This window comes from Erythrolamprus reginae, chromosome Z (genome assembly GCF_031021105.1).
Source record: "Erythrolamprus reginae isolate rEryReg1 chromosome Z, rEryReg1.hap1, whole genome shotgun sequence".
Taxonomy (NCBI): Eukaryota; Metazoa; Chordata; class Lepidosauria; order Squamata; family Dipsadidae; genus Erythrolamprus; species Erythrolamprus reginae.
In genome coordinates, this window is record NC_091963.1 from 96,995,695 (window position 1) to 97,010,027 (window position 14,333).

At 37.4% G+C, this 14,333-nt stretch overlaps 2 protein-coding genes across 7 annotated transcripts in view; both read right to left on the reverse strand.

The window, feature by feature from the left end:
* Positions 1 to 12,271, reverse strand: part of LOC139153504 (charged multivesicular body protein 3) — a 32,982-nt gene extending 20,711 nt beyond the window's left edge. The window contains exons 1-3 of one of the 6 annotated variants that reach the window (XM_070727513.1): positions 12,054 to 12,271; positions 10,937 to 11,209; positions 817 to 956 (exon numbers count right to left, since the gene is read on the reverse strand). In XM_070727513.1, coding sequence (XP_070583614.1) covers positions 817 to 956; positions 10,937 to 11,162 — 366 coding nt within the window. In that variant the 5' untranslated portion in view covers positions 11,163 to 11,209; positions 12,054 to 12,271. Of the gene's footprint in view, positions 1 to 816; positions 957 to 10,936; positions 11,227 to 11,775 lie in introns of those variants that run through there. The other 5 variants (XM_070727512.1, XM_070727516.1, XM_070727515.1 and 2 more) reach the window with 5 other exon arrangements.
* Positions 1 to 14,333, reverse strand: part of IMMT (inner membrane mitochondrial protein) — a 348,633-nt gene that overhangs the window by 128,386 nt on the left and 205,914 nt on the right. The gene's annotated exons all lie outside the window — the stretch shown is intronic.

Here is a 14,333-nt window from a genome sequence, read left to right on the forward strand (position 1 = left end):
CAGTGTGCACTCGCTGCCTCCTGCTTGCCATGCCCACTCCCTTTACTAGGGCTTACTGTATGTGTGTGTGTGTGGGGAGGGGGCTTAAGTGCACACATAAAAAACCATGATGGGGCTTATTTTCAGAATAGGTCTGCTTGTATTTTTGGAGAAACACAGTATAGATTCCAATTCAAATATTTTGGAAAAATATTTGTTTATTTAAGCAGAATAATCTGGGTGTCAACATAGGGAAGGGTGAATGGAAGAGCACTAGACTGTCACTAGAATCTTTTATGAATATCATACCACTGTTTGCAGTATAGTGTGTTATTTTCCAAGGAAATTTAAAACACTTTTTTTTTCTGAACAGAACCGGGGCTGTTATAGTATCTTATCTCTTTCTCCATATTTAGAATTTTCTATTAATCCCTCCTTAAAAATCAAGCTTAAGTCCTAGTGATTAAATGAACATGTCAATGTTGCTTCATTGGCAATCATTTATAACTGATTTCTCATTCTTACAGAATTGTTTTTTCAACTTCCTAGTCTAGCCAAGAGGGTTTGGATTTTCTGGCTTGCTACTGCTTTTTTCCCTTTAAGTAAAGAATTGTTTAGTATTATGGAATCTTCAATTGCGCTCACATTCCTCACCACTTGAATGTGTTTAATACTATCAATGTTTGTGCAAACTAATATCCTTACGAAAAGGACTTGAGTTAAATGGAATAATGGGAAACATTATCTCAATACCCTGAATCAATATCAGTTTACAAGAGGTATAATCCACCATTTTCAGAGCACTGTAAATATACTCAAAATGAACACATGCAATACCTGTACTAGCCAGATGCCATCTTTTGTGTCTTCTACCAGCTCATAAAAGTGCATTTCACCACTGAAGTTTGTACTGGAAACAGATTCAGAGGCTTCCTCTTCCTTGAGAGCAGAATAAAGTTCACCTTCCATAAGGTCTCCTGAAAAATGAAATATAAAGAAATACCGGTAGAGTAACTCTAAAGGTCATATTAATCAAACGAGCAATGTCACAAAAAGTAAATCAACATTATAAATTATATTTGAAAAGAGCTGGGGAAAACTAACACATATATTTGTACACATCTTATCTGCTAATTTGTACACATCTTATCTGGTAATTATAGTGGATCTAATGACCTGATGACTTTTAATTATTTTATTACTCTATAAAATTAATGTCTTACAACATAAGGCAGGGCAATGAGATTCAGGTTGGAAGAGCCACTTAGATATACATTTTCCCCTAATCTGGGCAGGTTGAATTTATATATTTAGTACATTTATATAATTGTCCATAGGGATTTTACTAGCACACTGTACTTCAAAACCTCTTTGGTTAGTTAATCTGTTTAAGACATGAAATCGGAGTCATTTTACTTAAAAAATTCATCTTGGGGAAAGGGATAGTTCTGTTTCATTTGTTCAGATTGCATATGAAGGGAGCAAACCTATATTTAAGAACACTGGTCTTAAGGTATCTATCTATTGCAGACAGAACCTTTCCCCCCGAAGCAGATACCTTGAACCTTAGGTGAAAAGGATGGACATTACATGAAGGTATTGAACAAGTTATGAGTTTGTGAGAAAGACCTGAAGGAGAACACAAATAATGAAACAGGTTGGCCTAACAAAAGGGCTTAGAGGTGCTTAAATGTTTAGTCAAATGTTTGAAGCTATAAAAATTAAAGTAACTTACTAAGGGCTGAAACTACAAACTCCCGGAACCAAGTATTACTGGAAGGAAGTACTGTAAGGGAAGAGAGGGAGTACTGGCTCCCTCAATAGGACAGATTAGGCGTCAAACTTGCTGACAAAATAAACCAAATATTAAAAATATAACTTTGCTGCGAGTGTGGATTTGAGTGAGTCTGTTGCTAAGGAATGCTCTCTTTTTCCTGTAAAACAAGCTCACTATATAAACTTTGCCACATCCTTCTCTTAGTGGGAAGAACTTTGTATTGTCTCCCATATGCAGCTGAAAAAATCTTGGCTCAAGATTGCGGGTCTTCACTGGTCAATTGGATAGTGGAATACTACCCATGTCACCCTGCTACAATAAGGAAATTTTAGTGAAATTAGTACTTTTCATGATATAATATGCTTTCTCTTTTTATGTTACTCAGATGATAATTACTTACCTATACTTCAAATAATTTATATTATTCTGTAAGCTAGAATTTTAATTTAAAAATCCAAAATTTTATGGGCAGTAAGGTTAAAATCAATACTCCGGAAAATATTAATCAATATTTAGCCCTTCACAGAATCAAAGGGCAATTCTCAGGAATATAACTTTTAATAATACATGGTTTACTTCTTTCTGTCCTGTGTCCTTTTCTTTGAAGTTTTCCTTTCTGAGCATCCTGGAGATGAAATAGGACATGGCAGAGGTTTCTGTGGTGAACCCCACTATTGAAGAGTCTTTCTACTATGGCACCATTCCATATATTTGCTGCCTATAGTTTTACCATATTATATTTTTAAAAGTTTCATTGTATTATGATTCTTGATTCTATTCCATTGTAAATTGTACCAGGTTGTTTAAATTTGGCAATGTGTAAGCTAAATAAATAAACTTTCATTTTATTTTCCACGAAATAATGCAAAATCTTATTCGGCAGCATGAATTCCGCATTCAAAATCTAGACATGAATTTTGAGGGTAACTTAAGCTATTTTCTCTTGGCCATAATCTCATACATCTCTAGTAGAGCATAAGATTAATTTAACCCTGCTGTTCTCTTCAAAAACACTATACACTTGTACTCTTCCGGGGTCTATTTGACCTGGACCGAAAATTGCTTGTTTTAGGTACTTATATTTGGTCTTTTTGAAAGCTTTTTTCACTTGGAAACTAGTTTGAACATTTCTGCACACAATGAAATGAAAATTGAACTGAAAAAAATTAATGCTTATTGGTTTATTTTGCACATAAAAGCTCCCCGTTTTTGTGATTTCCCCCCCCAATTTATAGATAGTTTTGCCTGCAAAATGCATTCTATTTTACTAAAGTTGGTGTGGGATTGGTAGTTTGAACATTTCTGAACATGACATGAAAATTGAACTGAAAAAAATTGATGCTTACTGGTTTATTTTGCTCATAAAAGGGCCTCCTCCACCCCCACCCCCCATGTTTATACTCAAATAGGCTTATACTCGAGTAGGCTTATACTCGAGTATAAGATCCTATGGTTTTATATTCGAAAATAAACAAATAAGCATCAATTTTTTTCAGTTCATTTATATTCTTCTTATGATCAGGAATGTTCAATTTTGTATATCAAACCTTTTGGGGGGAAATCCCTTGGAGATTTGAAGCCTAAAAACCCCCAAAACTGACATGAAATGCTCAAAAATGGGGGCGGGGGCTTTTTGATCAAAATAAACCAATAAGCATCAATTTTTTTCAGTTCAATTTTCATATCATTGTGTGCAGAAATGTTCAAACTAGTTTCCCAGTGAAAAATGTTTTCAAAAAGACCAAATTTAAGTACCTACAAAAAATATTTTTGGTCCGGGTTTTATACGACTCGAAACAGTACAAGTATAAGTTTCTCCCCCCCCAAAAATTTTTTTTAAGTGAAAATGGTTGCAAGCAGCTGGGGGGGGAAGGCTTTATTTCTGATTAAAAAACCCAATAAGCATCATTTTTTTCAGTTCATTTATATTTTCTTATGTTCAGTAATGTTCAAACTACCAATCCCACACCAACTTTAGTAAAAAAAGTTCACAAAAAGGGGGGGCGCCTTTTATCAGCAAAACAAACCAATAAGCATCATTTTTTTCAGTTCAATTTTCATACCATTGTGTGCAGAAATATTCAGACTACCTTCCAAGTGAAAAAGGTTTTCAAATTGACCAAACATAAGCACCTCAAATAAAGAATTTTCGGTCCAGGTCAGGATGACCCGGGAAGAGTACAAGTGTGACTTTTTTTTCAGCAAGAAAGAAGCCCCCCACCCTCCCCCCAAAAAAATTCTCATAGAGAGAACCCCTGAAATGATGCAAACTCATGAAATTTCAAGTTTCAGATATGCAGGGAAAACTTTTTACAGGGTCTCAAAGTTCGAAAATGGGTCTCACAGACCCGAAGTTAACAGCAGGGTTAAATGAAAATATTTTACTGTTACCTATTAATTTGATTTCAACTTCCAGAGATTCGAAATATTTACATATAACAAAAATGCTAAAGCAAGTATACCAAGAAAGAAAACACTTAAAACACAAACACTCTAGTGGGTTTTTTAAATCTTCCTAAAGAACAGCACAAATGATATAGATGAAGCACACTAGGCAACAAAACACGTGATTATAAATATTAAATTTCAAGTAAGAAAAAGTAAGAAAAAAACCTCACAGCAGCTCTTTGCTCATTAAGAAGATTGGCAAGCTTTGTCATTCCACTATTTGTTAAATGAACAAATATATAGTGAACATCTCAGTTACATGATCACTTGAGCCTGTGGGTTTTTCCAGACAGAGGGCTTATAATTTCATCTATTACAATGCATTATGCGGCTATTCCATCTTTCTCTGGACAAGAAGTTTATGAATAAAGGACAGTATGTGGAGAAATGGTTCCCAGTTTGTGGTCTATGGACTACTGGTGATCCATGAGAGTACTGCAGATGGTCCATGGCTTGGCAGCACAAGTAATGTAATATTATCATCTCTACTGGGAGGCCTACAATAGATAAATGTATTGTGATGAGTACAATGCATCTTTGAGTGAGCAGATTACAAATGCAATTTCTACTAATTTAAATAATTTAAAATGTACATTAAACTCCTATTGGACGGACTATATTAAAGGTGTTTGCTTCCTGCAAAAGCTTTAGATGATGATACAGTGGAAATGGTGGTGGGAATAGGTTGTGAATTACATATCCCCATCCTTTTTAATTATTTAGAGACATTTAAAATTAAATAAAGCATGGTAATTTTATAGTAAAGCTCTCATCTAGAAGTAATCTATATTCTCTCAATGTGTGCGAAGCAATAAAATTGTAAAACAACCCCACAAATTTTAACATTCTGCATCATTGAAGCATTCCCTAAAATCTACCTTAGCATTCTTGTTTCACCGTGTGAAAAATCCTATATTAGTTTGAACTTTATATTAATGACAGAGACCAAATAAAATAATCTACATGGAATTTCTTGGGAGAAATGCAATTGCCGTAGAGCAGGAGTGTCAAACTTTATTTCTTCCAAGGGCTGAATCAGCATTATAATTCTTCTCCACAGGCCAATGGGGAGTGGCGGGTGGATGCCTCCTACAGCACTCTGCTTGTATTTGCCTTCCATGACTTTCTGTACATTTGCCAGTCAAAAACATGTTGTGCGGCCATTTTTCAAGCCATTTTTCCAGCCCATTTTTCGCCATGTTTTCAGCTGGCAGTGTTCTGCAGGCTATGAAGGGTGAAAATGAGGCTCAGGGGTGGGAGCTGCACACGGTCCATTTTAGCCACCAGAGGCAATAGCAGGCTGGTCATTTGATATTTCCAGGTGGGCCCTGCGGGCCATATTTAAGCACCCCACAGGCTGGATCCGGCCTGCAGGCCTTGAGTTTGACACTCCTGCTATAGAGCAAGAAAACAGTAAACCTTATGTATTATTTCACGAATACGAATGTTTACAAACATACTTTTCTTTCTCAATTAAATACAAATGAGGAATTTTCTAATATAGGGGTGTCAAACTCAAGGCACAGGGGCCAAATCCAGCCTACAGGGTGCTTAGGTCTGGACCGTGGGGCCTCCCTGGAAACAACAAAGGACTGGCCTGCGGTGCCTTTGCCAGCAAAAACTGAGCTCAGGAGAACCATATACAACCCTCACAAGCTCCGTGTACAACCCTTGCAAGCTCATTTTTGCTGTGAGAGGGTTACAGGAGTTTATTGTGGCCAAAAATGGAGCCTTTTGTGAGAAGCCTACAAAATACTCCTGAGGAAAGGCAAAAACGTACTAGTTTTTGTGAAAAATGACCCATTTTTCACAAAAATGGGGTACACAGAGGGTTTGGGAGGCCTGCAGAGTTCTGGGGGAATGTGGAATCCTCCCCATTTTTTTTTGCAAAAGCTGAGGTGTTTTTGCCTTCCATCAGTCCCCAGTAGCACTCTCCCAAACCTTGTGCACACCACATTTTTGCGAAAATGGGCCCATATTTTGCAAAAATTGAACATTTGGGTGGGGCTTCGGGAGGCCAAAGATGGTTGTATACAGTGTATAAGATGCACCGACATTTCCACCCTCCTTTTGGTGGGGGGGGAGGGGGGAGGTGCGTCTAACAATCTGAAAAATACAGCATATAGTATGTTAATTCTTTTTAAAGCATTCTATTTTTGCATGTTCAGAGATCAGAATTGAGATAATGGTGGCAAGGCACTATTTCACAGAGAAATACAGACAACAAGGAAGTAGTGAGCCAAAGGAATAAAGGTGAGACATTAGGTTTTCTTTCTTCTTAATTTCTTATTCAGAGAAGCATAACTACAGTCTTAATAGGAACCCTTGAGTATTGCTTCTAAATTAAAAGCCACTTAATATGAAGTCAACTTCTATCTAGAATTAATCCAGGATGACCTAATTGTATATCACAGAAATCTGAATGAACAAAGGGAATGGACTTTGTATATTAGTTATGATATTCTACAATCTATTGGGACTCTATTTCACTTTGCAATGACTCTTCAATTTGAATCTATGTATCAGATCACTGATTTTTGAAATAACAGAATATACATGGCAAATAACACAACATTTAGTCTTTAGTCTATGCAAATTTTCTTGTTGATTTGGGGCCTGGATCCCAAAATGTTACTGTCCTAGAAAGGAGCCACTATCTGTGCCAAATTGTTTTTAAGTTTTTATGACAACCATCAATTGCCAGTGATATCTAAACTTTCATATTGGATAGCGAGGATTTTGTGCTGCATAAGAATATGGCAAGAGTGGATGGGTGTGCATTTAATTTTATTTTCATGTATACATAATTATCAGAGAGATTACTTATAGAAAACCTAGATTCAATTTCCTCTTTCAGCAGATTTAGGTGAAAAACTAGACAGAATGAACTTATTGCTGAACTGATACATGATGTGTATTGGACTGGATGTGAGCCAATCAATAAAGCTGGAAATACTGGTACTCAATTGACAGGAAAATGGTCTCTGACTTACTGGTGCATTACCACATTTTCAAGTCTCCTTTTATCTGTTTTGCCTGTTTTACCCACAAGGTCATAGTCATATAAAATACATTTCAGAATAAGTAGGCTGATTATAAGGCTTTTTGTTCCTTTATTTTGTTCCTCAAATCTGAATTTCAATTATAGCTGAAAAGCATTTAATACATGTACATATAATAAATAAAAATATTTCAGGCACAAAATTGCATAAATATGTGTTACCATTAAAATACCATTCTATAAGGTATATGTTTATGTAAAGAACTGGTTATGTAGTCTTGACATATTTATGAATATGAACTCTGTAGAAGTATGGAATATGATAGATCTAATCAGAATTATTAATATATGTTAATAAATAATTAATAGCCATTGTGACGCTATGGTTAGAATGCAGGATTGCAGGCTAATTGTCCTGACTGCTCATTGTCAGCATTTTTCAGGTAAAATCTCATCGGCTCAAGGTTGACTCAGCCTTCCATCTGTCCAAGGTCAGTAAAATAAGGACCCAGATTGTTGGGGGCAATATAACTGACTCTGTAAACTGCTTAGAGAGGGCTGTAAAACACTGTGAAGTGGTATTAAGTCTAAGTGCTATTGCTATAATCAGAATTAAAATACAAAACATGGATTTAAAACATATCTCAATAAAATGATAGCATACATATAATAAGAGGGCCAAAGTTCAACCATGTGTATTGTCAAATAAGAATCTGACAGAAATATCTTTCCTTAGTATGTTATTATTTCATCACTGACAACTCACTGTGGCTCTTGGTTAAATGCAAAAATGTACAGTAATAAAAATATGGTTTCCCCAGATATAAATAATTGCTCAACTCTGAGTTAGATGGGACCAATGGCTATTCCTCATAATTATGTTCTTGTAAATTATTTTATTTTGGTTCTGAAGAAATAAATCCTAATCTTATTCTTAGCTAGAGAATGGTACTGCCTTCCGTTTTAATGTGAACAAGTTAAAGAAAGCAACTGAATAATTTCCCTAAAGGATTCATATGCCCTGCTATCAAACATCAGGAGCCCACAAGAAAAATATGCAGTTTTCACATTTTTAAACTAGGAATGAAACTGAGAAGGAAATGGCTTAGTGGCAGATGGCTAAGTGGCCACCCGTCAAAACCTAGTCTGCTTTTGTAGAAACCTTTTTGCACAATTTTATTCCCAGAAATTTTTGACTTTTTGTGTATCTCTCCAGCATCTCAAATCAAAAGGGACATGAAACGACCAGAGGGAAATGATGTACCTGCTATATCCTAAGTGGCCAATGTGTGAACTGGGAAGATGCTTTTCCCAACTGTATCATCTCCAGTATTATGATTGAAATGTTGCACACTATTTATACAGCAAGACTTGTGAGGAGAAGAGGAAAAACACTGCTTTAGATCTAGAACTAAATATAAATTTGGCTTCCTCCAGAGAAGCCTGGGTATAAAATCAATGCAATTATCTTTAACAATAGTTATTAACCACTTTGTGTTGCTGTTGGTTGGACATGAAAAGCTTTATTATAAGAAGAAAGCTTCTAATATTGTTCAATGAAGCATTAAATACCAAGCAGTCAAAATAGTAATCTATGCAACTCAAAGAGATATACTGTATATGTAGCTTCTGTGAAAATATCTCATAAGATTTCCTGGTCTATTGAAATGATGCATAAGGTTATGTTACCCACAAAATATTAATTAATTTTAGGCCCTTTGGAACTCTCCCCAGAGATTTGTCCCCACTCTCCCTGCCTTTCGCAAAGCTCTGAAAACCCATGTCTGCTGGCAGGCTTGGGGCCAATGAAACTTTAATATCTTGCCCTGCCCAATGAATGAATGAATGTAGGATGTATGAATCTGTTTATTTAGTTTTTAAATGTGGGATTTTTAGAATGCAATTTTATGTAGATTTTTAATATGTTGTAAACTGCCCTGAGTCTCAGGAGAAGGGCAGCATATCAAACAAACAAACAAACAAATAATGATATCATATTTACAGCTGTATAGAAAATGTGAAACTTGAAAGTATGCTTGGAAGGAGAAAATATTTGTTTTGAAATGTTTACTGGCAACCCTCAACCTAATTACCACAACTGAGACCAAAATTTCCGTTGCTAAGTCAAATAGCTATTAAGTGAATTTTGCCCCATTTGTGACCTTTTTTTTGCCACAGTTGTTAAATGAATCATTGTAGTTGATAGGTTAGTCACATGATTGTTAAGTGAACCTGGTTTCCCCAATAACTTTGCTTGGCAGAAGGTTGTAAAAGGTGATCACATAATCCTGGGAAACAGCAACCATCATAAATATGAATCAGTTGCTAAGCATCTGAATTTTGATCAAGTGATGCTGCAATGGTCATAAGTCACTTTTTTCAATACCAATATCAAACAATCATTAAAAGAACTGTTATAAGTTGAGGACTATCTGTACATCTTTAACACATTTCTCACTGCTCAGAAGTATTCAAGCAAACTAATGTACATTTTTAAAAAGATTTGTATTTTATTAATTATACATAGTCCTCAACTTATGACAATTCAGCCCAATATTTCTGTTGTTAAATGAAATGTTCATTAAGAGGGTTTTGCCCCATTTTACAACCTTTCTTGTTAAGTGAATCACTAAGTAACCTGGCTGTTAAGTGAATCTGCTTTCTCCATTGACTTTGCTTGTCAGAAGATTGCAAAATGGGATCACATGGCTCTGGGATACTGCAACCATCATAAAAATGAACCAGTTGCCAAGCATCTGAATTTTGATCAGGGCATAACTGAAAAATAGTCTTGTCACTTTTTTCCGTGCCGCTGTAACTTTGAACGGTTACTAAATGAACTGTTGTAAGTCATTAAATGAACTTTTGTAAGTACATTACAATAGTTTGGGTTTTTTTTAAAGAAAAGCCTTGTAATTTAATTAATTGCAGGACTTGATAATACATTTAAACACATTTTCTGAGTATCAGTTAACTTAAATTTCAATAGTTTGTTTGTATTGAGAACTTGAGCATTTATTTGCAAGAGATCATAGCATTATCTATTGAGTATTTTCACCTACATTCAGAAAGCATTTCTGTCCTTTATACTTCTGGCAGTATGTATTTTCCCATCCTGCTTCTCCCTTGCACTCAAAGATACACTTAAATAATTCCTATTGAGTGACAATGCATTTCAAGCCTAGGGCATTACTAATTTTATTAAATGTCTTCTATTCTCTTAATTTTATTTTATTTTATTTATTTAGATTTGTATGCCGCCCCTCTCCGCAGACTCGGGGCGGCTCACAGCACAACACAACAGTTTGTAACAAATCCAAATATAATTTAAAACATTTAAAAGAACCCCATTTTGTTAACAAGCATACACTCAAACATCCCATACATAAAATGTGCATGCCCGGGGGAGGTGTTTCAGTTCCCCCATGCCTGATGACAGAGGTGGGTTTTAAGAAGTTTACGGAAGGCAGGGAGAGTAGGGGCAGTTCTAATCTCCGGGGGGAGTTGGTTCCAGAGGGTCGGGGCCGCCACAGAGAAGGCTCTTCCCCTGGGGCCCGCCAACCGACATTGTTTAGTTGACGGGACCCGGAGAAGGCCCACTCTGTGGGACCTAATGCACTTGTCACATCATAAAATGTCTCAAGTATATTTAATGAAGGAAAAAATGTGTGGGAGGGGGAGAAGAGACAGCACTATTCAAAGATAAACCTTCATGAAGATACTCTCCTTACCTGATTTCTCAACCAACTCTCTGACATCTTTTTTTTCCAGAAGCCCTGAGTACCCAAGTCCCCTGCATTCCAAAATGGTCTTCAGCTTTTTAAAACTCAGTGCCACTGGGTCGACCAACTGGGTGGCAAAGAAGCCAGTTTCATACCACACAATGGCTTCAAAAAACCTGGCCAGAATAAACAAGATCAAAAAATAAAGAAGCAAGAAAAACAGTTTCAGCCACATCTTTCTTGTCTGTGGATTTTCGACTCTCAGAAGAGAGTCCCCCAGTCCTACAAGAGAGAGAGAGAAAGGAATGTCCTGATGGAGGAAGTAAAGGAAGTCAGGCATTCTGAACAGTTTGGGTCTTGCCCCTAATGTCAGGATCTTTCCCTTTTCCTCCCCATTTGGAACAGAGCATGAACCGGTTGGGCGGATAGTGAATAGAAGACCTTGTCTGGAGGCACCTGGGAGGAAACACTGGCACTGGCTTAAGGCAGCCAGGGAGTCACCTCTCCTTTCAGACCAGCTGATGATAAGGCAGAAATAATACAAACGGTGGTGGTGGTGCAATAGAACTATGGGTACTTGAGCAGCGGCACCCATATAGGAGAAGGGATATACAGCTTTTCAGGGATGGGAAAGGATGGCCGCTTAAGGGGGAGGGGATTCTGGACGGCGGCAGCGAAGGGGGTGATTTTGCGTTAAAGGTGTCAACTGGGTTATTGGGGAAGGGGGGCGCTCGAAAGGGAAGAGAAGACCCGAAAGTGGGATGGGGGGCACTCCTCGGTGGGGGTAGGGAGCAGAGCCGAGGAGAAAGGCAGCCGGACTGGGCAGGGCGAGGCGCCTCGCTTATTACCCCTTCACGGGCAGGCGGCGGTCCTACTTCTGCGGGGACCACTGGCAGTGACTTGGCTGGGCTTCCGCGTGCCCCGTCGTCGTCGTCGCCGCCTCCCCGCGGCGGAGCAGAGCCCGAGCCGGAGGAGACATAACAAATGACGTCTACAGCCGCGGACGGCCGCAAAGGGAGGGGGGAAGGGGAGGGATGTGGATCCAGAAAGCCGGAAAGGAAGAAGAGATCTAACCCAGCCGAGCAGTTCTTCCTTCCTGGGCGTTGCTCTCTACGGGTTTGTTTACCTAGAAAATCTGTTGGGTCAGTCAAGTAAAATGCCTTATCTTCGTGAGTCTAGCGCAGGCCCGGAAGCTGGCCGCTTGACTTTTAATCTGTCCGCGGCGAATGCTAGAGACAAGTGAGTCTCTGCTTTCCACCCACTTTTTCTACTGGTAGAGAAAACAGCAGGAGCAAAAAGCTTCTTTCGGTTCTGCAGTCCCTCTTCGAAAGTCGGTTTAGTCGGAAGTGGTAGTACCCTAAATGCGTTTACATTCCGAGCTCCAGTTCATTCTCAAACGAAACAATTTCGGGGCTAATGTTAATTAACATTAAAACCATGTTTCCTAAGAAGAAACTATATAACTCTGTGTTATACCAATCCCTTTCTCCCCTCCCCGGAAATCTAAAGTATTCTTTTAAGTCAATCATGCTGTATAACATAAGATTTATAGTATAACAGTCTCTTAAACAATAAAGTATCCAATATTCAAATTTTATATCTCAATTCATTGAATTCTTAGAAGGGGGGGCATACAAATCTAATAAGTCATCTCCCCCAGGCCTATATAATTTATGCATGGTATGTTAGTGTGTATGTTTTGCTTTTTAAATAAGGGATTTTTAGTTACTTTTAATATTAGATTTGTTGTACATTGCTTTATTGCTGTGAGCCGCCCCGAGTCTACGGAGAGGGGCGGCATACAAATCTAATAATAATAATTATCATTATTATTAAATACTGTATAGCATTAATCATTGGTTTATTAAATAAACCATAATAGAATCACAACTTTCTAAATCGGTAACCAGATATACATTGCATACACTTTTCAATGTCTGCCTTCACAATAATCTACAATCACATAAAGCATCTCACAGCTTAGCAGTGATTGATAGTCACTCAACATTTTTCTACCATGTTTCTATGACATCAAATACAGAAAATTGTAATTTTAACACATTAAGAACAATGTTTGGTTTCTTATAGCTGGCTTCCCACAAGGTTGGTGATATGTGAGGTCCTTGTTTAACAAACCATACTGTTAACTAAAAATAGACTGCTGAGTAAAATAAAATAAAATCATGAATAAAATCATACTATAAAGTTGCAATTCTATGGATTATCTTGTGCTGAAGTAAACAGGATCTTAAAAAAACAAGTTTAGAATTGTGTCCTAAACTAATAGCAATCTAGTAAGGCATAATAAACTTTATATAAAAAAGGTAGGATACAAATAAATACATCAGCTTGTTCCAGAAATTGTGGGTGCTTCATCACTGAAGGTTTTTAAGACTAGACAGTCACTTATCTGAAATGTTATAAAAGACTGAACTAGAAGACCTCCAAGGTTCCTTCAGCTCTATTCTGATTGGTTGAGTAATGAATCATTGCATAATATGTGCACAATAACTTAAAACTTTGCAGAAATGGTATGCTCCAAATTAACTTTATTAAATAATACTGTATATCTGGGGAGTTCCTTTTCGGTAATAGCACCTGTCTTCTAAGACCTGGATGGTTCCCACTTTGCTATTATTCAGAAGGGCAATGAAAACCTGGCTCTTCACCCAAGGCCATACCGGAGTATCACCCATATTTTCTCTGCTCTGTTGTGCTTGCCATCTTCTATCAATTTTATAGTAATTTCTTCTCCAGGTCCTGTCAGCCAGACAATGTCATCTGGTGGGGCCTAGGGGAAGAGCCTTCTCTGTGGGTGCCCCGGCCCTCTGGAATCAACTCCCCCTGGAGATTCGCACTGCCCACATCCACCTTGCTTTCAGCAAGAGTCTTAAGACTCATCTTGGGGCAATTAGGTCTCAGCCCCCTGGCCAACGAAATGAGGTGTATGTTGTATGATTGAACTGGCATGATTTTTAAATATTGGATTTTTAGATTGGTTTCGATTTGCCATTGTACTGTATTGTTACATTATATGCTGGGAGCTGCTCCAGTCCTCGGAGAAGGGTGGCATACAAACCAAATAAATAAATAAATTTGATTGTTGTGAGGCACCTGGTATTGTTGGCAGTTGAGCAATATACACATTTAATAAATTATAATACTATAGGCCAGTCACATATTGCGGTATGGCACAACGCAATTTGACAATTAGTATCTACAAAATCAGTCATTAGTGTTTGTAAATGGTGTTTTACAACTCAGCATTTAAACCTGACCAGGTGGGAGTTAAATACATGGTTAAAAACAAAATTTTATTTCAATGCACACTTTTCTGGTTTGATGAGGACTGTTTTCTCATTTGGTAAAACTGCAGCATAATGGCATAATCAAAAAAATTCTTTTA